Genomic DNA, 23,478 nt, shown 5'->3' on the forward strand with positions numbered 1-23,478 from the left:
TTTTTTTTCAATAAGAATCTTGCAAGTCTAATGCTATCTTTGTTTTATTACATCCTAGGGAAATTCCACTGGCCTCAGTGGCTGGTAATTTGGTGAGGAACCTGAGAGAGGAGAGTAGCTTCTTGGACATTCCTGTTGTCAAGGGTTTTAGAGGAACATTGAACAACTAAGGAGGGAGGGAAAGGATGGTTTCTCTTAACCAGATTAAACTGCAAAGAATGACAGGTGGTGGCAGGAATTCCAGGGGCACTTGTCCGCACAGTGACTCCCCTAAAAGAGCCGGCATCCTTGTAAGTTGGATGTGTGAACCCTGGAAGGTAAGTCTGCCACATCACCCACATGAGACGCCTGTGTCACAGGCACATATCAAGACGCTTATGAAGTTGCAAGTTCTGTGGATTTCTTCTTACAACTGGGTAGAGGGCAAGAGAGTCAAGGAAGGCCCACAGCCGCCACCACCAAAACCACTCCAAGGTACGGCCCAGGAAACAGCAGATTCAAGGAAGCATACGATGTAAACTCTTTGACGCTCTCAATTGGCTGAGAACTTTGGGAAGTTTGTGAAGAGAGGACGGCTGGCCAGGGAAGGACTTGGGGAAGCTAGTGGTGTGTTGCTGGGAGCCAGTCCCTGTGCCTTGTGACTGCCACGGTTCCCTTCCTTGCCTCTGTCCTAGTCAATAACAACACGAGGGGACAGGATCCCTGGGTGCACAGCCTTACGTCTGTCTACACTCAGAGCTGTGACTTTTAACCTAGAGATAACAAGCAATGCCCAGGGGACCTGGGACCCCAAAATCAACAGGGTGGTGACGAGAACGAGAAGGCAACCGGGTCAGAAGGGACACCTCTTCCCCTCTCTGATCCTTCTTCCTTTTTTCACATCTGATCCTGGTCCCCTCTCTCTCTCTCTCTCTCTCTCTCTCTCTCTCTCTCTCTCTCACACACACACACACACACACACACACACACACACACACACGCGGAAGGTCACACTGACAGGTCATCCGATCTGGCTTTGCTGCTGGCCTTGCTAAGGCGGCGTTTGTCGCTGTGGTCGCCGTGGGGAAGGCGGTGCCCCATCGGGGAGCCTCCATTGGGCACCTCGGGCCTCTGGCTGTGGTGTTGCACGTGGTTGTAGCCTTCCCCGGGGATGTGCTCCTGGCCTGGCAAGAGCTGGGCGGCCAGCGCGTCTGTGTTCTGCTGGGAGACCACGAAGGCGTCCCCGAGGACGTTCTCCAGGTACTGGCGCACGGGGCCCACCGACGGGCCGGGCAGCGGGCGCTCGGGCGCGGCCTGCTGCCGCCGCCGCTTGGCCAGGCGCTGCCGGCATTTCTTCCAGCCCAGATGGTAGAGCTCAGCCAGGCTGAGGAAGAGGGACAGCCCGGCCACGGCCAGCATGAACACGATGAACACGTTCTTCTCCGTGGGCCGGGACACGTAGCAGTTGACGGGGTGCGGGCAGGGGCTCCGGCGACAGGTGTGCACGGTGTTGAGGAAGACCCCGTAGAGGAGGTACTGGCCCACGATGAAGGCCACCTCCATGGCCGTGCGGATGAGGATGGAGCACACGTACGTGTTGAGCAGCGTGCCCCGCAGGACGATCCGGCCGTTCACTTCCTCCCAGCACGTCAGTTCCGGCTTCTTCTCAGCGGCGGCGGCGGCGGCGGCGGTGGCGGGGCTGTCGAAGGCGTCCGCGCCCACTTGTTTGGCGCACTCGGCGGCCCGTAGCTTCCGCTTCTCCTGCGTGCGCACCATGTGCATGGCGTGGCCCATGTAGAGCAGCGACGGCGTGGACACGAAGATGATCTGCAGCACCCAGTAGCGGATGTGCGAGATGGGGAAGGCCTGGTCGTAGCACACGTTCTGGCAGCCCGGCTGGATGGTGTCGCACCGGAAGTCGGCCTGCTCGTCCCCCCACGACGACTCGGCCGCCGTGCCCAGGACCAGCATCCGGAAGATGAACAGGACGGTTAGCCACACCTTGCCGATCACCGTGGAGTGCTTGTGCACTTCTTCCAGGAACTCGCCCAGGAAGCTCCAGTCGCCCATCTTGGCAGGCTTACAGGAGCGACACCGGGCCTTCTGCAAACAGGGAGGAGAGGGGGGGGGGGGGAAGGAATGATTTCAAAAGGTCTGGAAGGTGCTGTCATGCTCTGGGCATTGGTCCATACCAATGTGTGTTTTTATTTTATTTTATTTATTTGAGCGAGAGAAGAGAAAAAGGCAGAGAGGGAGAGAGAGAATGAGTTTACCAAGGCCTACAACCCCTGCAGATGAACTCCAGACACACGCGCCACTGTGTGCATCTGGCTTGCGTGGATCCTGGGGAATTGAACCTGGGTTCTTTGGCTTTTCAGGCAAGCGCCTTAACCGCTAAGCCATCTCTCCAACTCCCAATGTGCTCTTTAAGAAAGTGCAACGCGGGGCTGGAGAGATGGCTTACTAGTTGAAGGTGCTTGATGGAAAGCCTGATAGCCTGGGTTCGATTCCTCAGTACCCACGGAAAGCCAGGTGCACCAAATGGTACATACATCTGGAGGTTACTTGCAGGGGCAAGAGACCCTGACACACACATTCATTCATTCTTTCTCTCTTTTTCCCCATCTCCTTGCAAATTGATAAAAATAATATTGAAAAGAACATGCAATGTTTTCCCAGCATGGTGGCGCACATCCATAATTCCAGCCTCTCAAGGAGAAACAGGAAGATCACGAGTTCAAGGTCATCCTTGATAAGGGGAGTTCCATGTCATCCCGGGCTACTTGAGATCCTATTCCTAGAAACAAAACACCACAGTACAGTTTCTTAAAGTTCAAGCACTGAGGTACCAGTACCCACATAAGCCAGAGTCACAAGGTGGCGCATGCAACTGGAGTTTTGTTTGCAGTGGCTGAAGGCCCTGGCACACCCATTCTCTCTATCTGCCTCCCTTCCCTCCTCAAAATAAGTATAAATAAGAAAACACTTTTTTAAAAAAAGTTAAAAGGGCTGGAGGGATGGCTTAGCAGTTAAGGTGCTTGCCTGCGAAGGCTAAGGAACCAGGTTTAACTCCCTAGAACCCATGTAAGCCAGGCGCACATGGTGGTGAATGCAACCAGAGTTCATTTGCAGTGGCTAGAGGCCCTGGTGTGCCCATTCTCTCCCTCTGTCTCTCTCTCTCCATCCCTCTCTTAAATAAACAAAAATAAAATACAAAAAAAGAAAGCACTGGGCTGGAGAGATGGCTTAGCAGTTAAGTGCTTCCCTGTGAAGCCTAAAGACCCCGGTTCGCGGCTCGATTCCACAGGACCCACATTAGCCGAATGCACAAGAGGGCGCACACGTCTGGAGCTCATTTGCAGTGGCAGGAGGCCCTGGTGCGTCCATTCTCTCTGTCTTTCTACCTTTTTCTATGTCTGTTGCTCTCAAATAAATTTAAATGAACAAAAAATTAAGTGTTAGAGTAGGACAGTTTTTAAACAGAGTTAAAGCACTGAAAACCTCTACTGCATTCATCACCTCACCCTACCTCTCCCTGCCCCAGAAGATTAAAGAAGGGATTCTGTGTACCTTAGAGCACGGCCTCCACGCTCTAAAACGTCTAGAGATCAAACAAGTCGTTCATGACTTGGTGGGCTCCGTCCTCCCATCCCCAGACATTCTAAGTCAGGAGGCGGTGCAGCCCCAGGAATCTGGATTGCAGCGAGCGTGTCACGTGGTTCTGGCTTAGACAGTCCAGGGAGTGCACCTGGGGGAACGCTGGAGCAGTGGAGGAGGTTCTGACTTCGCTCAATCCGCCTCCTGAGGGTCACGTGGAGACGGAAGGAGCAGCTACACGAGAGGATTGGGGGCTCGAGTGAGATGGCATATAGGGCGTGCCGAGATTCATTCCATATGCGCTCCATAGGTTTTGCACGGCTGTTAGGGAGAACTTTTTCTTTATGACTCCAGGGGGCAAAATGAGGTGGAGGAGGGAATGAGGGTGGGAGGGGTAAGCCTGGCTGCTCAGGAAGCACTGTACTGATCAATCTTCTGGCACGGACCAGCTGTGCTGAAAGGTAGCAAACAAGAACTTGCTTTAGAGCCGGGCGTGGTGTCGCACACTTTAATCCCAGCACTAGGGAGGCAGAGGTAGGAGGATCGCCGTGAGTTCGAGGCCACCCTGAGACTGCATAGTGAATTCCAGGTCAGCCTGGGCAAGAGTGAGACCCTACCTCAAAAAACCAAAAAATCTCCTCCGTGTGGCATAGCTGTTCCAACTGGGCAGCTCGCTAAGTGTTCTGCTTAAAGAAGGTACCCATGAGTTCTCCCGGTCCTGACAGAGTCTCAGATGTCCTCCTTCCAGCTACCTCTTACATGTCCCCTCACACCAAGCTGGGTCCATTTACTTTTCAAAACTGAACCCAGGGCTGGGGAGATGGCTTAGTGGTTAAGGCACTTGCTGGCAAAGTCAAGGAACCCAGATTTGATTCCCCAGGACCCATGTCAGCCACCTGGTTATGGTGGTGCATGTTTCTGGAGTTCGTTTGCAGTGGCTAGAGGCCCTGGCACACCCATTCTCTCCCTCACTCTTTCTCTGTCTGTCTCTACATACAAATAAATAAATAAAATATTTTTTGTTTATTTATTTATTTATTTGAGAGTGACAGAGAGAAAGAGGCAGAGAGAGAGAGAGAGAGAGAATGGGTGCACCAGGGCCTCCAGCCACTTCAAACGAACTCCAGATACTTACGCCCTGGCTAACATGGGTCCCGGGGAATCAAGCCTCGAACCGGGGTCCTTAGGCTTCACAGGCAAGCACTTAACTGCTAAGCCATCTCTCCAGCCCAAATAAATAAAATATATTTTAAAAAAACATAATCCAGGGCTGGAGAGATGGCTTAATGGTTAAGGCACTTGCCTGCTAAGCCTAAGAACAGAGTTTCAATGCCCCAGTACCCATGTAAGCCAGATGCACAAGGCGGTGCATGCTTCTGGAGTTCATTTGCGGTGGCTAGAGGCCCTGGTGCATCCATTCTCTTCTCTGTCTTTCTTGCTCTCTATCTGTCTCATTCTCTCTCTCTCTCTCAAATAAATAAATGAAATATTAAAAACAAGAGAAGTATTTACAGCCCAGTATACAGGGGGAGCCTCACTCACCCTCCTGCTTCCCGCTTGTGGACAGGGTCATGTGAATCAAGATGTCTGAAGCTGCGCAGAGACTCAGAGACAATGGCCCACTGGTGTCCTGAGGTCTGTGAACGAACTCTTCACCTCCTATTTCCAGAATTCCTCATCAGTGATCAAAAGATTCCCTTCTAGTTGAAATTTCTAACCACTCCTAATCAATAGTGTGATAAAAAGAGAGAACTGAGCATAAGTATTTTCTTAGAATAATACAACATGAATTTTGAGTGTGACCCTAGAGGCTTCAATTCAGAAATTTGATCTTTGTGTCTTTGCTGCTAACATGTTCCTACTTCCTATATGACATTCCATATTTATATGTATATAGTATATTATTTTTATATTATCTATATTTATTTTTTAGGTTTTTTAAAATTTTTATTTGTTTACCTGAAAGAGAGGAAAAAAACGGGGGGAGAGAATGGGTGCACCAGGGCCTCCAGTCACTGCAAACAAGCCCCAGATGCATGCACCACCTTGTGCAGCTGGCTTACATGAGTCCTGGGCAATCAAACCAAGGTCATTTGGCTTTGCAGGCAAACGCCTTAACTGCTAAGCCATCTCTCCAGCCATATATATGTGTGTAATTTATTTGAAAGAGAGAGGGAGAGAGAATGGGCACACCAGGGCCTCTAGCCACTACAAATGAACTCCAGACACATGTGCCACCTTGCGCATATGGCTAACATGGGTCCTGGGGAGTCAAACCTGGGTCCTTTGGCTTTGCAAGCAAGTGCCTTAGCCGCTAAGCCATCCTTCCAACCCTCTGTCTAACGTTCTTTATGCTTCTGGGGAAAGGCAGGGTGGGCGTTGCCGCATGTCATGATCATGACTTTCTTGGCTCCTGAGTAGACGCCATGACAGAGACCATCCTTCAGGTTGTGACCTCTGCCCCCAATTTCCCAAAACCAGAGAGGGGAGTGGAAAGATCTTGTCTCTGCTCTCAGCCATGTCAACCCAGGCCTTTTGCCCCTGGATGGCAAGTAGACATCAGCCTTCTCAGGTGGTGCAGGAGTTCCTCCTTCAGCCTCCAAGTATGAAACATTGTGAGGCATTTTCTCAAAAGGAAAAAATGGCTGATTGCATAGAGAGAGTGTGCTGCCATCTCTTCTGGGCACATGTGAGGTGTTCAGGGTTAGCCATGGACGTGCACTCATTGGACTATAGTGACTATAGAAAGAGGGCGGGCCGGAGGGCAGACAGAGGAGAAACAGAGAGAAGACCATGACGGTGGAATAAGGGGAAGCTGGAGATGCAGAAGAAGAAACGGAGTTAGTTAGGAGAACAGAGGCACGAGTTCCATTTCCTCTGAGTAGATGCTGTGCTTGAAGAGATGACTCATCTGTGTTTACTGCTCTCATCTGCAACGTAGCTGTAGCCACAGTTACTGTGCTATGAGGTAAGGTATCAAGAGAAAGAAAGGCAGCCATTACTAATGAGGGGACAGCTCTAAGAGGAGAAAGGACATGACAGAGAAAAGGCCCAGCAGGGTGGCACAGACCTTTAATCCCAGCACTCAAGAGGCAGAGGTAGGAGGATCGCTGTGAGTTTGAGGTCAGTCTGAGACTACAGAGTGAATTCCAGGACAGCCTGGGCTAGAGTGAGACCCTACCTCAACACAAGGGTGGGAGGGTGCTGGAGAGATTGCTTAGTATTAATGCACTTGCCTACAAAACCTAAGGACCCAGGTTCAATTCCCCAGAACCCACATAAACCAGATGCACATGGTAGCACATGTGTTTGCAGTGGCTAGAGGCCCTGGCATGCCCATTCTCCCTCCCTGTCTCTAATGAATAAATCAATAAATAAAATAAAGAATTACAAAAAGAACTGCAAAGTAAACACTAAAAAACAAAACCTGCCAGTCACAACAAATGGGCTAATGAAATGAACAAACAGTTCTCAAAAGAGAAAAATAAATACTACATAGGAGAAATGTGGATGAAGACTAATGGGGTGGTTAGGGTTGGATGAGAATAAAATGGGAATTGATAAAAGAAAGAAAGACAAGAACAATAGAACCAGTGTATCTTCCAGGACTTAGGATCAGTTTTCCAAACTCAACCCCAACCCCCAAAGAATATTCTCTTGATCTTTTCGCTTACTCCATGCAAATCAAGGACATAGAAATAATCCCAAACAGTGTGACACTTGGGTCTGATTTGTCCAGAAGCTGACTGCTGGTTCCCTTGCTTGTAAAGTCAATTACACGTAGAAGGCAGCAATCACAGGTCCTTAAACAGGGTATTTGGAAAACCAGACAGATCGAGCTGGAAGGGCATCTCCCTGGGAGGGAATAGTAGAACTTGCACCGAGGCAGACCCGTCTAGGTCCCTGGCAGAGAAAATCGGACAAGGCCCCTTCTTTGAACGACATTGCTGACACCAGACTGTGTCAGAGAACCTCCGAATGGCTGCCGCGCCAGCTGCTCAGCTGTGGATGTGAAAGGTCTACGGCTAAAGCCAAGCTTTGTAGCTACCTCGCCCAGCCCTGCCTCTCACCAAACGAGCCCATAGGTGAACTGTAGAAATGAGTTCGCTGCGCGCGTAGCACATAAAATGCTTCGTAGATTAGTATCCATTGGTTGACAGGAAGCGTGTTAGGCGAGGCAAAGGAAGCTGCCCGTGACACGAATAAGCTCTGTCAAACACAATGGCAAATTGGCTTCCCTGCTCTAGTCGGAATCCTCGCTGGCCTCCTACTACTTTGAAGTTCAAACCTAAACTTGCCGTATGAACCCTCCCACGGCATGCCCCAGCCTCTACTGTTTGCCTCCTAGACTTACGACATGCACCACCTGTGCACCCATGTGTCCCACAATTTCTCATCTCTCTATCTTGGGGCTTCATGTTTCTGCCACCTAGAATGTTCTCTTATATTATTAGTTGATTTAATGTGTGTTGCTGTTGTTGGTTTTTTTTTTTTTTTTTTTTTTTTGACTGTTTGTTTTCGAGGTGGTTGCAGAGTTGGAGGAAGTGAATCAGTTTGGGTGTGACTTCTCCCTGGACTCGCTCAGTCTTTCTCTCTCTCTTTTTGCCCTTCTCGGCTATCCTGAGAAGAGTAGCTTCCCCCTGCCACGCCGTGATGCTTTTGCTTTGTCGCAGGTCTAAAAGCAGTGATGCTAGCTGACAATGGGCTGAAATCTATGAAACTGTGATCCAAAATAAATCTTTTCTCCCTTAATTTGTGTGTCTCAGGTATTTTGTCATAGTTAAAAAAAAAAAAACAAAACAGCTAAGCTGGACATGGTGGTGACACATGCCCTTCAATCCCAGCATTGGGGAGGCAGAGGTAGGAAGATCATTGTGTGTTTGAGGCCAGCCTGAGACTACATGGTAAATTCCAGGTCAGCCTGAGCTAGAGTGAGAGACCCTACCTCCAAAAACTAAAACAAAAAAACAGAACAAAAAAAAACAGCTAATACATTGAGTAAGAGGAAAAGGGCCAAGATTTAGTAATGTAAAAATTAGTCATTTCATATCTTGTCTTCATAAATTATGTGACCAGAAATCAAAGCTCAGATATCTCTATTCCTAGTCTGGTGCTTCTCTTGTGTCCTGATACAGGTAATTTAAAAAAAAAAAAATCAGAACCCAGATGAGCCACAAACTCATAAACGATCTTTCTTTGACTGCATGGGTGAAAATTGAAATAGAGAACCCTACTCAATTGACCTCAGCTCTCTTTTACATCTCCTGAACTCTAACTTCCCACCCGACGGGTAGGATGCATTGACACATGGTGCCTTAGATTTGTCCTCCAAAAGTTTCTTGTCCATCACCCAAACCACAAGCACCTTTCTGAGTTTCTTTTATTATTATTATTTTAGAGAGAGAGAGAGGTGTGTCAGGACTGGCACTCCAGATGCTTGTGCCACCTAGTGGGCATGTGTGACCTTGCACTTGCCTCACCTTTGTGCGTCTGCCTACGTGGGATCTGGAGGGTTGAACCTGGGTCCTTAGGCTGCACAGGCAAGTGCCTCAACTGCTGAGCCATCTCTCCAGCCCCCTGAGTTTCTTCTGTGTACCCACCATTGCTCTGAGTAACAAAAACAATTCCCAGGCCTGACAAATATTAGGCAGTCCATGATATCTATCAAATAAATGAAATCAGGCACAACTGCTTCCTTCATGAGTTCAGTAGCTTTCTCCTCTCCTCCCCCAAATGGGTAGGAAACTTCTGAAAAATCAAAAGCCTTGTCTTCTACTTCATATTCTTTTGTTGTTGTTGTTGTTGTTATTTGTTTGTTTGTCTGTTTGTTTGAGGTAGGGTCTCACTCTAGCCCAGGCTGACCTGGAATTCACTATGTAGTCTCAGGGTAGCCTCAAACTCATGCCAATCTTCCTACCTCTGCCTCCTGAGTGCTGGGATTAAAGGTGTGTGCCACCACACCTGGCTCTACCTGGTATTCTTATTGTATTAGATTCTCTTAGTAGATAAATAACAAATGTCCTCCTAGCAATGGAAGAAACTCTTTGATCTGGCAGCAATGGGATGTTTAATCTTCATGACTAGATTTATGATCATCTAGTAGATATACCTCCTGGTGTCTTTTTTGTTTTGTTTTGTTTTGTTTTTCGAGGTAGGGTCTGTAGCCCAGGATGACCTGGAATTCACTATGTAGTCTCAGGGTGGCCTCAAACTCACAGCGATCCTCCTACCTCTGCCTCCCAAGTACTGGGATTAAAAACGACGTGCATTACCATGCCTGGCTTTTGGTGTGTCTTTGGGGGCATTTCCAGAGAGGTTTGCCTGAGGAGGGAAGACCCTCCCTGAATGTGGGTGGCATCAGCCTGTAGGCTGAAGTCTAGGGCTGAGTGAAAAGGAAATACAAGAGGGCTGTAAAGAATGCTTAGTGGTTAAGGTACTTGCCAGCAAAACCAAAGGACCCAGGATCGATTCCCCAGTACCCACATAAGCCCAGATGCACAAGGTGGTGCATGTGTCTGGAGTTTGTTTGCAGTGGCTGGAAGCCCTGGCGCACCCATTCTCTTTATGTGCCTCTGCCTCTTTCTCTCTCACATAAATAAAATATGTTTTTTCAAAAGGAAGAGAAGAAAGCAAGCTGAGCGCCAGCATTCTCTCCATTTCCTGACTGGATGCCAAGTGGCCAGTCACCATGCGGCTGCCTGTTTTCTCACCATGACGGCTTATGTCTCTTCCTAAACCATGAATCTCCATAAACTCGCCCATCCCGAAGTTGCTTTTGTCAGGTATCTTGTCACAGCAATGAGAAAATTAATATAAGCAATAAAATTGCAAAGTAGTCCTGTGGAGGTTCAACTCTCCCTTCTGAAGTCCAGTATTACAGCTAGTATTACAGCTAAAACCTTACGCTGTTTGAAATATGTTTCTCTAACATTCTGTCTTTGGCTCGCTCTGTTCAAGGCTGAATTTTGGGGCCAGAGAGATGGCTCAGCAGTTAAGGCACTTGCCTGTAAAACCTGACAATCTGAATCCAACTCCCCAGTACCCACATAAAGCCAGATGCACAGAGGGATGCTTGCATCAGGAGTTCATTTGGTATATCCATTTTTTTCTCTCTCTCTCTCCATCTCTCTCTCTCTCTCTCTCTTTTTCTTCCTGCCTGTCTGTCTCTCTGTGTCTGCAAATAAGTAAAATTTTTAAAAACTTAAAAGACTGAGTCTCCCCTCCAGAACCGTAGGCATTGAGATTTGATTGCTGAGTGGCTGTATCTTCGTGGACACTGTGTGCGCTGATTTTTATTGCCTGTTTCACAAAGGAGGAAACAGAGATGACTTGTTTAAAGAAACAAAGACTAATGAGGGGCAGCACCAGGACCTCATTCTGGAGTTTCTGATGGATCTGGTACAGTGCCAGTAAGCTCCTTCCATCTCCTTTCCAAGCACGGAGCTCATCCATTCTGAGGTCTCTGCCCTTGGGGCTTCACAACCTCCTGCTCACCGTGGGGCACTGAGTGACTTCAGACACGACTCTGCTGTTGAGTGGTAAGACCCAGGGGTCAGCTGTTATGTAACCAATCCAATCCTTATCCTGCTCCCTTGATGTGACCTGTGCTATACGGAGAGCTCAAGAAAAACATGTAGAAAAGTCCCATTCAGCTTCATAAGCATTTGCTGAGTGTCCTCTCATGCTAGCCCCGTGCTGGACCTTAGAGACTGAAAGGTCACTAAGACTCTGTATTAAGGAAACTCGCTGTCCCGCGGGGACTACAGATCCAGCCAGGACTAGGACGGAAATTAAGTGCGACATGTCACGCGTGTGAAGAGCGCTGACCTTGGGTGGGTGTGGGAGTGGGAGCGTGGGGGTTCAAAGGTCAGCCACAGATGTGCACCCATTGGACCACAGTGAGTGACAGAAAGAGGGCCGGAGGGAGAGCAGGAGAAGCAGGGGAGATGAATGTAACAGTGGCGTGAGGGGGAGCTGGAGTTGAATTCAGAGAGCTTCCCAGAGAGACAGCCTTAATGGGAATTAGGTGCATGTGATCTTTCTTTGGTCGGGGCTGGGGGGGGGCGGGTTCAGAGTGGATAAAAGAGATCCTCATGCCAGGCGTGGTGGCGCACGCCTTTAATCCCAGCACTCAGGAGGCAGAGGCAGGAGGATCGCCATGAGTTCCAGGCCACCCTGAGACCACAGAGTGAATTCCAGGTCAGCCTGGGCTAGAGCGAGACCCTACCTCAAAATAACAAAAAATTTAAAAAGAGAGAGATCCTCATCTCAGACAAGGCAAGTGCATGAACAAATTCACTGGGATGACAGACAGCTAGCATCATAGGGCATAAAGAAAAGCACAAGGTGGGCTGGAGAGATGGCTTAGCAGTTAAGGCACTTGTCTGCAAAGCCTAAGGACCCAGGTTCGATTCCCCAAGACCCACATAAACCAGAGGCACAAGGTGACGCGTGCATCTGGAGTTAATTTGGAGTGGTTGGAGGTCCTGGTGCGCCCATTTTCACTCTGTCTCAAATAAATAAATAAAAATAAAATATTTACCAAAAAAAAAAAAAAGAAGAAGAAGAATAAAAGAAAATCACAAAGGTGGAGTGTGCCCAGAATGGCTTTGGAGTCTGCGCCTGGTGTTGGGGAGAAGTCTGCAGTCCCCATGATGAGGCACGCTCGGCCCGTGCCATACTTCTGAAGGCAGACATGAAGGTGACAGGGCCCAGGACAGAAGCAACTACACCGCTAGGACTCACACGTTTGCAGCAGGTTTCCGGTCCCAGCTATGGCACGAAGCCCATCAGCTGCAGAACTACGAGCTCATCTCTCCTGCTTGCAGGTCATGCCGCGGGCAGGCAAAGAAGCTTCCATGTGGATAGCTGAACATTCTCTCTCCTCTGTGGACTCCAGCCTCACCCACCGCGGCCACATGTGGCAGCCCACCTAACATGGCAGTTGCCACCAAGTCAGCAGCTGAGCCTTAGCCTGCACCATAAGGCCTTTAGGGTCTCACACATCCTGAGCACTATTTTCTCTGCCAGCCGTGTGTTGTTCTTCAGAAAACACTCCACTGGCATTCCTCACCCGCCCCAGACTCTCTCAGTAGTGTTCTCAAAAGAGAGAGAGGCGCACACACACGCATATGGAGAGAGAGAACGGGCACACCAAGGCCTCCAGCCCCTGCAAACGAACTCCAGTGCATGCGCCCCCTTGTGCATCTGGCTTACGTGAGAACTGGAGAATTGAACCTGGATCCTTAGGCTTTGCAGGCGAGCCTTAGCCACTAAGCCCTCTCTCCAGTTCATCCCTTAGTGTTTAACACTGAGCCATGTGTTGCTAAAGTGTGCTTTGAAAACAACATCAATGGATGGAGGATAACACTCAGGTCACTCAAAACCCCACGTACCAAACAGGTCAAGGCTGACCTTTCTCAACTGCTCATGAAAAAGACAAGAATGCATGCAGAGCATTAGAAATATCTGAGGGCCATGTTGCATGTTAGTAGCTGGCCTCCTGGGGAGCTGACGTTGGGGGTCCTGATGATGATGATGGCAAAACATGAGGGGAACGGATGCCTTTCCTACTGCCTCGCTAAGAAGAACCAGATGTCGGGCTAGATGTCTTAGTGGTTAAGGCCCTTGCCTGCTAAGCTGAAGGGCCCAGGTTTGATGCCCCAGGTTCCACATAAAGCCATATGCACAAGGTGGCGCCTGTGTCTGGAGTTCATCTGCAGCGCCTAGAGGCTCTCGGGTGCCCATTCTCTCTATCTGCCTCTCTCTCAAATAAATAAAATATTTTAAAAATATTTTTAATTTAATTTTTTTCTGAGAGAAAGAGGCAGAGAGATAGAGAGGGAGAGAGAGAGAATAGGTGCATCAGGGCCTCCAGCCACCACAAACGAACTCCAGATGCATGTGCCACCATGTGCATCTGGCTTACATGGGTACTGCGGACTCAAGCCTGGGTCCTTAGGCTTCATAGGCAAACGCCCTAACTGTTAAGCCATCTCTCCAGCCCCCAGATAAAATATTTTTTTTAAAAAAAGAAAGAACTGCATGTGTTGAAGGTAGACACTGTGACACTATGCCAAATCCCCTCAGATTACTGGGGAATTTATCCACGTTTGTCAAAATTAGATTATAAAGCCACTTGACGAAGGCTAATTTTGGATGGCGACACATGTTCTGGACAGTATCTAATAGATCTCTGGCTCTCAATAAAGGCCGTTATTCATAGTAATCGTAGCTCCCCAGGGGCCTGTGCTGTGATTCCACCTGCCACACAGTAGAATGCAGCCCTAGGTCGACTTGCTTCCCAATTAAGAGAATACTGTCACAAAAGAGCCCAAAGGACCTCCAGAGGGGACGCCTTTGGCATAGTATCATGTCAGTTCATTTTTGTTCAGAAAGTGTTTGCAGAGCTCCTAGGCTATGCCAGACATGAAAGGTGGCTCTATGAAGTGCTAAGTATAGGCCGAGGCGTGGAGTGCGCACCTTTGATCCCAGCACTCGGGAGGCAGAGGTAGGAGGGTTGCTGTGGGTTCAAGGCCACCCTGAGACTCCATAGTGAATTCCTGGGCTACAGCAAGACCCTACCTCGAAAACCAAAAAAAAAAAAAAGGAAAGAAAAGAAAGAAAGAAAAAAGTGTCAAGTATAGCCATCAGCCCAGAGCTCCTCTGTGTCTTCCTCACACATGCGCATGTTTGCATTTTTTCTGATTTCCCATCCCAAGAGTATTTTCCCTGAAATGATATATAGGGAAATTACTTGAAAAAAAAAAATCCCTTAATCCTCAACTACTTCAGGAAGCTTTAGTCTTCTCTGGTAGTCTCGACTACATCTTCTAGTTTATTTAGAGCCACATGCTCAAAATTTGAAAGTATGTAATAATGGTAATACCAATATAATACTTGCTGAAACTTTTTCGAGTATCTTATTTATTTGTGTGAGGGAGAGAGAGAGAAAGAAAGAGAATAGGCATGCCAAGGCCTCCAGCCACTGCAGACAAAAATCCAGACACATGCGCCACCTTGTGCATCTGGCCTGCATGGGTCCTGAGGAATCAAACCTGGGCCCTTAGGCTTCACAGGTGAGCACCTTAAACACTAAACCATCTCTCCAGCCCTTGTTGAAACTTTTCTATGTGCCAGACACTCTAGCTGATACAGCTTGGTTTTCATTTGATATTCACACACCCTAAGGTAGGGGGGTACGAATCTCACCCTTCTTCACTGGGCTCCGAGTGGATAACAGAGTGAGCTCACTCTGCCGGTGAAAACTGGAACTGAAATCAAACCCAGAGATTCTGGAGCAGCTGACAGCAGTCCCCCAGTCCTAACCACTGGGCTAACCTTTACCTAAATTGTCTGACTGTCCATTCCTTGGCAAACCTTGCCTGTCCCAGGCTACGCAGGTGACTGGACAGGGGTGTTCATGAGGTGATTATTACATTAGGGAGTTGATTGAAGTGATTGGGGTACTACCCTGTTTTTAGGATTTAAATTCTTTCCCCAACTTGGGGAACTTGGCCTAAGGGACAACGACCAGGCATATGATAAATAGCCATAGTTATGGAGTTGGCCACCGTGAGCTACTTCCTCAGAATTAGAGGTTCACTGGGGTCTGGCATCCCTGAACCCTGATCACTGTAGAGAGAAGAAGATAGAGCCGCCGAGAAGGAAGAGATAAAAAGGCCTCACTTTAGTTTTCCTCTTACCCAAGCCAGGGGCAGCTAATTAACTCCTATTTGAATGTAATTATCTTCTGCCGAGGACAGACTGGTCCACTCAAAGACACCCTGCTGGTTTCAGTACCCTGTTTTCAATGCCAACAAAGTGCAAGGGAGCCACAGCAAAGTGAAGCAAGAGACGTGTGCTAGTGAAAATAGTCAGTGTTTCTCAAAATGTTGAAAGAAGAAATATTTATAAACAGTAGCTGGAAATGGATGGTGAATAGAAACATTAAATTACAATAAAGTAGGGCTGGAGAGATGGCTTAGCAGTTAAGCGCTTGCCTGTGAAGCCTAAGGACCCCAGTTCGAGGCTCGATTCCCCAGGACCCACGTTAGCCAGATGCACAAGGGGGTGCACGCGTCTGCAGTTCGTTTGCAGTGGCTTAAGAAAGAAAATGGAAAGAGAGAGAACCCTACAGTTCTCAGAGCCCGTGAACGTCGCGATCACTTTCTCTAGTCCCGTTAGAAGCCCAAGACACCTTTCAGCTTCCGCTTTATTGGTGAGACAAGTTCCGCACGTTCTGCTCCTGGCAGTAATCACCGCACTTGGGGGCCTTAGCCCACAGGGGTCGGGATCCCCAGACTTTAGTACCTGCCACTCTTTAGCCAGAATTCACCCGTAACAAGTCATTTCCTCTTGGGGACTACTGAGTGTTCTTGGCTGTGGCAATATCTACTGTGGGGCTTCCGGCCGGCTCAAAGGCAGGGGTCACTGCTCCACAGATGTCGCTCCATAGCCAGGGAGACAGGCATGGCCGCCACTACACGGCTGACTAATGGTTCCAAGGAATGACAGGATAGAACCCCGCTTGCATCACCTGACTTGTGTCACCTTCCCGCTCACTTGGACAAAAAGGAAATACTTACTTACTCAGGAGCACTAAATAATACATGACTACAAGAAAGAAAACTGGCAGGCACATGGAAGGCGCTTGATGAGTTAGTTTCTTGTTTTATTTTCTAATATTTCCAGTAAAAAAAAAAAAAAAAAAACAACCCTCAAACATGACTCAACTAGTCCACTTGGTACTAAATTTGAAAGTGTAGCGGGATAGTTAGTTTCATAGCAAGGACCCCAAGCAAGCCTTTTTCTTTCTTGGGGTACATTCGTTCTGCCTCTTTCCTCAGACTCTTTCTCTAGGGTTGAGTGAGTATGCCTCATGGGATTTCTCCCTTCCGAGGGGCTACAGCACTTTGGAATACGACCACCAAGAGAAGATAAAAGGAATCAAAGCCGACTCAGATCTACTTGGAAGAGAGGAAGAGTTCCTCTGAGGAGCAGGGACATTTGGACCGGCCACCTCTTCCCTCCCTGGAGCTCTCCACCGGGCAGGTTAGGGTGGGTCTGGAGCCTCTGTGAATGCGCACAGTGTTGGCATCTCCTGAGAGGCTGTTTGTGGTCCCAACTCTTTCACTGTGGCTTGAGACAGAGGCACCCCTTTCCCGATCCTCCTTGAACTTGTCAAAACAAAGCAGTTGGGCTGGACGGTGGCTGAGGCCCTCCTGCTCCAAGTTAGCGCACCCCAGGGGTCTGTGACAGGATGGCAAATGAGTGGCAAAGCCGTGAGGCAGGCTGGGTGTGGTGGCACACGCCTTTCATCCCAGCGCTCGGGAGGCAGAGGTAGGAGGATCACCGAGAATTCGAGGCCACCCTGAGACTACATAGTGAATTCCAGGTCAGTCTGGGCCACAGTGAGACCCTACCTCGAAAAACCAAAAAGAGAGAAAAAAAACCATGAGCCAAAAATCTGGATTTTTTGACTCTTAGAGGTCAGGAAAGTGGTTCTAAGAAGAAAAAAAAAAATCTAGGGCTAGAGAGATGTCTTAGCACAATGAAGGCACTTGCCTGGGAAGCCTATGGACCCAGGTTCAATTCCCTAGTGCCCACATAACCCAGATGCACAAGGTGGCACGTGTGTCTGTTTGGAGTTCGTTTGCAGTGGCTAGAGATCCTGGCGTGCCCATTCTCCCCCTTTCTCTCAAATAAACGCATAAAATATTTTTTTTAATTGTAATTATAGAAATCAGACAGAATGTCATGGCTGGCTTTCAACTGTGAAAACACCTTTGCCTCAAATAAGGTATAAATCAGAGACTGGGGCTAAGGAACAGGTGACTGACTCAGAATTATTGTTGGTCAAATAGCTACTATTTAAGCTGTTATTTAAGCTACTCTATTAGCCATTTAAGATACCAGGCTGGGGATGTGACTCGGCGTCTGAGTACTTTCCTAACATATGCCCAGGCCCAGTGTTCAGTCCCCAGCACAAGGGAGGGTTAAAGGGAATCTTTATGTAACTCTTGCAAAAGCTTAAGGAGGATTTTTTTTTTTTAACCTCTTTCACATATGAAGAAACCAAGGGTCTGAGGTCTTAACTAACTTGCCTCAAGTCACACAGCCAGTTTTCAAACCAAATGTGTCTCCACATGCCCAGACCCTTGCTCCAACTCTGAATTAGATAAACTTGAAGGTTCCTCAGTGCTGTTTCTATCCCTCTGATTCTGACCCCAAGACTCCTTCCCTTATGAAAACGAATAGATTGCAGGGCGTGGTGGCGCACACCTTTCATCCCAGCACTCAGGAGGCAGAGGTAGGAGGATCGCCATGAGTTCGAGGCCACCCTGAGATTATATAGTGAAATAGTGAATTCCAGGACAGCCTGGGCTAGAATGAGATCCTACCTTGAAAAAGAAAGAAAGAAAGGAAAAAAGAAAATGAATAGATAGATCACTTACTTTTTCTTGCCCATTACTTGCTAAGCCGTCAGAAACAATTGGGTCATAGAGTGATACCAAGCTGTCCTTTGTGTGACCAGTAGCCAGCAACTTCCAACAATAGAAAGGGAGTCAGCTTTTCTCACAGGAACCCTGGAGCCTTCCAGGAAAATGTGTACGTCTCCTCTGCCACCAGCTCAACCGTGAGCCGGGCGGGGGCCAGAACCTGTGGGAACTTGTTGTCACCGAGCCCAGGAGGAAGCCCCTGTGAGCAGATGAATGGAAGCCCCTGTGGGTGAGCCCTTTCCTGGAAGGAGAGACTGGCCTTGCCTTGGGTCCCCCTTGCGGAAGGACTGCAGATCTTCTAATTTCCATCCTGAGTAAACACACAGGGACAGCCCTGTCCCCATCTTATTTTCATTGGCTGGGCCCACAGAAGGGGTCAGTCAACACCCAAGAGGCCAGCTGGCACTGTGGCAGCCCCAGTGACTGCTGGAGCCCTATGTCCCAAACTGCCCGTCCCCACTAGCAGCCAGTGGAGGTGAAGAAGAGCTGCTGGGCAGGTGGGTGTTGCTGCCTGGTAGTGAATGCTCAAAGGGAAGCATCCAGAAGGTGTGGAGGGGTGGGTTAGAGATCTGGCTCAGCAGTTAAGGTGTCTGCCTGCAAAGCCAAAGGACTCAGGTTCAATTCCCCATCAACTACAGAAAGCCAGATGCCCAGGGTGGCACATGCAGCTGGAGTTCATTCGTAGTGGCCAGAGGCCCTGGCGAGCCCACCTCAATCTCTCTTTCTCTCAAATAAAAAAAGAAGAAGGTATGAGGAGAGGTGGAGGCTAGGAAACAACAAAGGACAGGGGCTAGAAGAGCGAGCAGAGCAAGGTAGCATTTCTTTTTAAAAAATATTTTGTTTAGGGCTGGAGAGATGGCTTAGTGGTTAAGCGCTTGCCTGTGAAGCCTAAGGACCCCGGTTTGAGGCTCGGTTCCCCAGGTCCCACGTTAGCCAGATGCACAAGGGGGCGCACGCGTCTGGAGTTCATTTGCAGAGGCTGGAAGCCCTGGCGCGCCCATTCTCTCTCTCTCTCCCTCTATCTGTCTTTCTCTCTGTGTCTGTCGCTCTCAAACAAATAAATAAAAACTTAAAAAAATATATTTTGTTTATTTATTTATTTATTTGTGAGAGAGAGAGAATGGGTGCACCATTCTTTCAGCCACTGCAAACAAACTCCAGACACATGCGCCCCCCCCCCTTGGGCACTTGCCTAACATGGGTCCTGGGGAATCAAACCCTGGTTTCTTAACTGCTAAGCCATCTCTCCAGCCCAAGGTATCATTTCTAACAAGCACATTCCTTTCCTAGGCCTTGGTCTCCCTATTACCAAATGGGGAGGTTGACCGATAATCCACTTACCCCTTCCAGGCTTAATGCCTACAACGACAGGCCAGTACTTAGAGTGAGGCAGCTAAGACATGAGGCCAGCGGGCAGCGTCAGGAGCCCAGCAAGTCACCTCGACCCTCCTGGGTTCCAAGGCAGGGCAACTGCCCTTGTGATTGCGTGGCTCTATGAATGCCATGTGTGCGGGGAAGGGGAAGCTCTTGGGGCTCTCTGCCATGCATGCTGTGGTAGCTGGCCAGTGGGGAAAAGGTCTGGAGTGACAGACAGAGGAGGAGACTCCAAACGGCCCTAGGACCCTGGGGGACCTGACAAGAAGGCGGGAAAGTTCAGGGTTGTACCTGAGAGGGAATCAGGCTCTGGGCTATGCCTTGTACAGTAGGGAGTGGCCTGGAGGCCACTTGGTCTGGTGATGTAAAAGTCAGGCTGCTGTGCCTCCAGCCACACTTCAGGCCATAAGGGGCTCCCCTGCTTCACCCAGTGGCCTTGGCTTTGATCTCTGCATTTCATGTCTCCTGGCTCCTTGGCCAGTGATCTCCACGTGGCCTTTCCTCCTCTCGGGCCAGACAGACTAAGCCGGGCTGTAGTCTGGCTCAGGAAACATTAACCCCAGTGAGAAGCTGAGAATCAAGAACCAAAAGTCCTATAAGGATGGGTTAGTGGGAAAGGAGCAGAGGAACCCACTGAAGGGAGAACCCAAATCCGCGTCCAGCATCCCCCGCCCTTTTTAAGTCATTTGTCATCTTAAGTTAGATGAGTCTTTTTTTTAAATTTTTATTTATTTATTATTTGAGAGAGTGAGAGAAGGAAAGAGGCAGACAGAAAGAGAGAGAGAATGGGGGGCCCCCAGCCACTGCAAACAAACTCCAGACACATGCGCCACCATGTGCATCTGGCTTACATGGGTCCTGGGGAATCGAACCTGGGTCCTTAGGCAAGCACCTTAACCGCTAAGCCATCTCTCCAGCCCCCGGCATCCTTTCTTCAGTCCTTCTGAAGTTACGTTTGGGCCTGAGGAGTGTTCCCTCGCGTGGCGTTGGTACTGAGTGGAAACAGACGAGTCCTTGGGCCTCAGACACTTCGTGATGAAGGAGGTGATGAAGGAGGACACGGAAGAGGAAGAGTCACACCCACTCGGGAGCTCACACTCACCTCTCACACCCTGAGGCTCGGTTCTCTTGCCCAGGGAGAGGACCAGCACATCTCTGCCTGGCGTCTCCTGTCTCCTGCCCCCCTCGGTCGGTCGGGGAGAGGAGAGCTGCCTCCCCCAGGGCTCTCCTCTGGGTATCATCAACCCCGTTCCTGACCTGAGGACCAGCCTGAATCTCTCACATGGGGCTGCTGTTTAGCAGGGCACGGGAAACTAGGCAGAAAATATTTTTAAACCATCCAACATGCCTTATGAAGGGGAAAAAAAAAAAGCAGAAAGCATTTCAGAAAGGATTCCATGCCTAGAGGAAGCATCGTAAAACAGTGCTGCTTTTGGTTTTTAAAGGGCCAATTCCCTCTTAACAGAAGTGCTTGGAAATGGACCAGTGACCCACTTTCTAAGATGCTCCCAGAGCACAGTAGCTCCACGGGACAGGCTGTAACCTCAGGGGCACCCCCCATTCTTACAGATCAGAGAAGCCATCAACCTGCTCCTTGCTGCCCCCCGCACACCTTCCTCCTTTAATAAATCTCACTGTCCTGGGAAATCGGGGTGGGGGAGTTAGAGAATGAACTCACAGGTGAAAAGAAAGTGCTCTGCTTTTTACCTGGCCTCTGGAGAGGCCAGTGTCAGTCCCTCTGTCTGTCTGTCTCTCTGTTCTCCCTCAGGTACTAAATACTAACTTGCAGTTTTATCTCTTAAAGTTCAAGTCCACCATTACCTGGGTCTCTTTCTCCTCCCTGGACTTTCTGTGGGCTTCTCTGTGCCTCCGGCCGCCTCTTCAACTGCCCACGGTCATTTGCTGTCCGTCTGTCAGTTGTTCACTTTCCACACTCTTTCTAATCTGTATCCCGCTGCCCTTCCTCCTCCCACCTCTTCCTCCTCTTACTCTCTCCACCCCTTCCCCTCCGGGCCCCTCCCTCCTCTCTCTCTTTCTCTCCCTCTCTCTTTCTCTCCCTCTCTCCTTGTTCTCTCTCTTTCTTATTCTTGGAATCTTTGCACTCATTTAAGCCTGTCTCCCTACAGCCCGTCCTCACTGCTCTCTCCCCCAAAAGCAGAATTCCCTCCTCTCTCTCTTTCTCTCTCTCTCTCTCTCTCTCCTTTTCTCTCTTTTCTTCTCTCTTTCTTACTCTTGGAATCTTTGTACTCATATAAGCCTGTCTCCCTACAGCCTCTCCTCACTGCTCCCCCAAAAGAAGTAGAATCCCCACCCCCCCCTCCTGTTTCAGGGGCTGTCCTTGACGCCTGCCCTCTCCCTCAGGCTGCCTGGGGCACCCCATCTTCCCCTGCCCACCCCTGCTCAAGCCCCTCTTTATCCCTAGGATGTGGCATTCCTGGGGCACAAGCAGAAAATTCACCTGTGCCCGAGATAGCCCTGTTCCCCATCCTTTCCCTGTCTTCAGACAAGAAGGTACCCATCTACCAGCAAGCCCTTTGGGGGACTTCTGCGCACATGAGCCCAGACAAACATGCTCTCGAGAATCTCAACCAGACAGCACCTTGTGTGTGGCCTGCACTGGGCTGGGCCTTCACGTGCATGGCCTGTGTTCATCTCACATAGTCATTACAACTTCTAACCTTACACAGGAGAGATCAGCTGCATTTCATATCTGAGCAAACCGAGGTTCAGTGAAGTCAAGGAATCAGCCATGGTGGTAATGCAGAATTGGGAGTTTGGGCCAATGCCAAAATTCATCTCTCTGGGCTGGAGAGAAGGTTTAGCCATTAAGCACTCGCCTGTGAAGCCTAAGGACCCCAGTTCGAGGCTTGGTTCCCCAGGTCCCACGTTAGCCAGATGCACAAGGGGGCGCACGCGTCTGGAGTTTGTTTGCAGAGGCTGGAAGCCCTGGTGCGCCCATTCTCTCTCTCTCCCTCTATCTGTCTTTCTCTCTGTCTCTGTCGCTCTCAAATAAATAAATAAAATATAAAAAAAATTCATCTCTCTGCTTTTTCCACAAAAGTATGCAGGTCTTGGCCTGGAGAGATGGCTCAGTGGTTAAGGCGCTTGCCTGCAAAGCCTAACGATCCAGGTTCGATACCCCAGCACCCATGTAAAGCCAGATGCACAAAGCGGTGTATGTCTGGAGTTTGTTAGCTAGAGGGCCTGGTGTGTCCATTCTCTCTGTCAGTCTCCCTTCTCCCTATTTCTCTCTACTTACAAATAAATGAATAAAAATATTCACAAAATTTTTAAGAAAACAGGGCTGTAAAGACGGCTTAGTAGTTAAAGCACTTGCCTGTGAAGCCTAAGGACCCATGTTTGACTCTCCAGATCCCATGTAAGCCAGACTCAAGCACGCAAGATCACACATACACACAAGATGGTGCATGTGTCTAGAGTTTGATTGCAGGGGCTGGAGGCCCTGACATGCCAATTCTCCCCTGCCCCCCCCCCAGGTATGGAGGGATGGCTTAGCGGTTAAGGCGCTAGCCTGCAAAGCTAAAGGACCCAGGTTTGACTTCCCAGGACCCACATAAGCCGGTGGCACATGGGTCTGAGGTCATTTGCAGTGGCTGGAGGCCCTGGAGCACCCATTCCTTCTTCCTCTCTTCTCTCTCTCAAATATAAATAAAAATAAAATATTTTTAAAAAGGTATGCAAGTCTCCTGATGGAATTGAAGTAGTAAAATAAGCTTATATTCATTTATTTATCTCAGGTGAGCAAATTCTAAAAGGGGGGGGCATCCTCCTCGAATCTCCTCCTCCTCTATCTTTACCCGTCCTCGGAGTCAGCATTTAAACATGAGCCCAGTGGAAATGTGACAAATGTCAGCAGTAGGGTCACTATAAGCAGACTGAGGCCAGACAAACCAGTGACTAAGCGCCCACAGATCAGGATAACGGGAAGATAACCTCAGCCGTCATCTGGAACAGTCAGAGAAACCGGGAGATCCCAACTAAGGCCACTATAAATGTCATACGTCGT

At 49.1% G+C, this 23,478-nt stretch overlaps 1 protein-coding gene across 1 annotated transcript; it reads right to left on the reverse strand.

Moving 5' to 3' along the window:
* Positions 1-21,396, reverse strand: Gja5 (gap junction protein alpha 5). Its single transcript, XM_045137894.1, has 2 exons — positions 21,273-21,396; positions 1-2,082 (listed from the first exon to the last, which is right to left on the reverse strand). Exon 2 carries the CDS (start codon positions 2,047-2,049, stop codon positions 988-990), a length of 1,062 nt encoding a protein of 353 aa, XP_044993829.1. The 5' UTR covers positions 2,050-2,082; positions 21,273-21,396; the 3' UTR covers positions 1-987.
* Between the last annotated feature and the right edge of the window lie 2,082 nt (positions 21,397-23,478).

The sequence above is a fragment of the Jaculus jaculus genome, chromosome 19, assembly GCF_020740685.1.
Source record: "Jaculus jaculus isolate mJacJac1 chromosome 19, mJacJac1.mat.Y.cur, whole genome shotgun sequence".
Taxonomy (NCBI): domain Eukaryota; kingdom Metazoa; phylum Chordata; class Mammalia; order Rodentia; family Dipodidae; genus Jaculus; species Jaculus jaculus.

Coding starts and splice junctions, on each gene's coding strand:
- Gja5 (XM_045137894.1), bottom strand. CDS start 2,049: ATGGGCGACTGGAGCTTCCTGGGCGAGTTCCTGGAAGAAGTGCACAAG.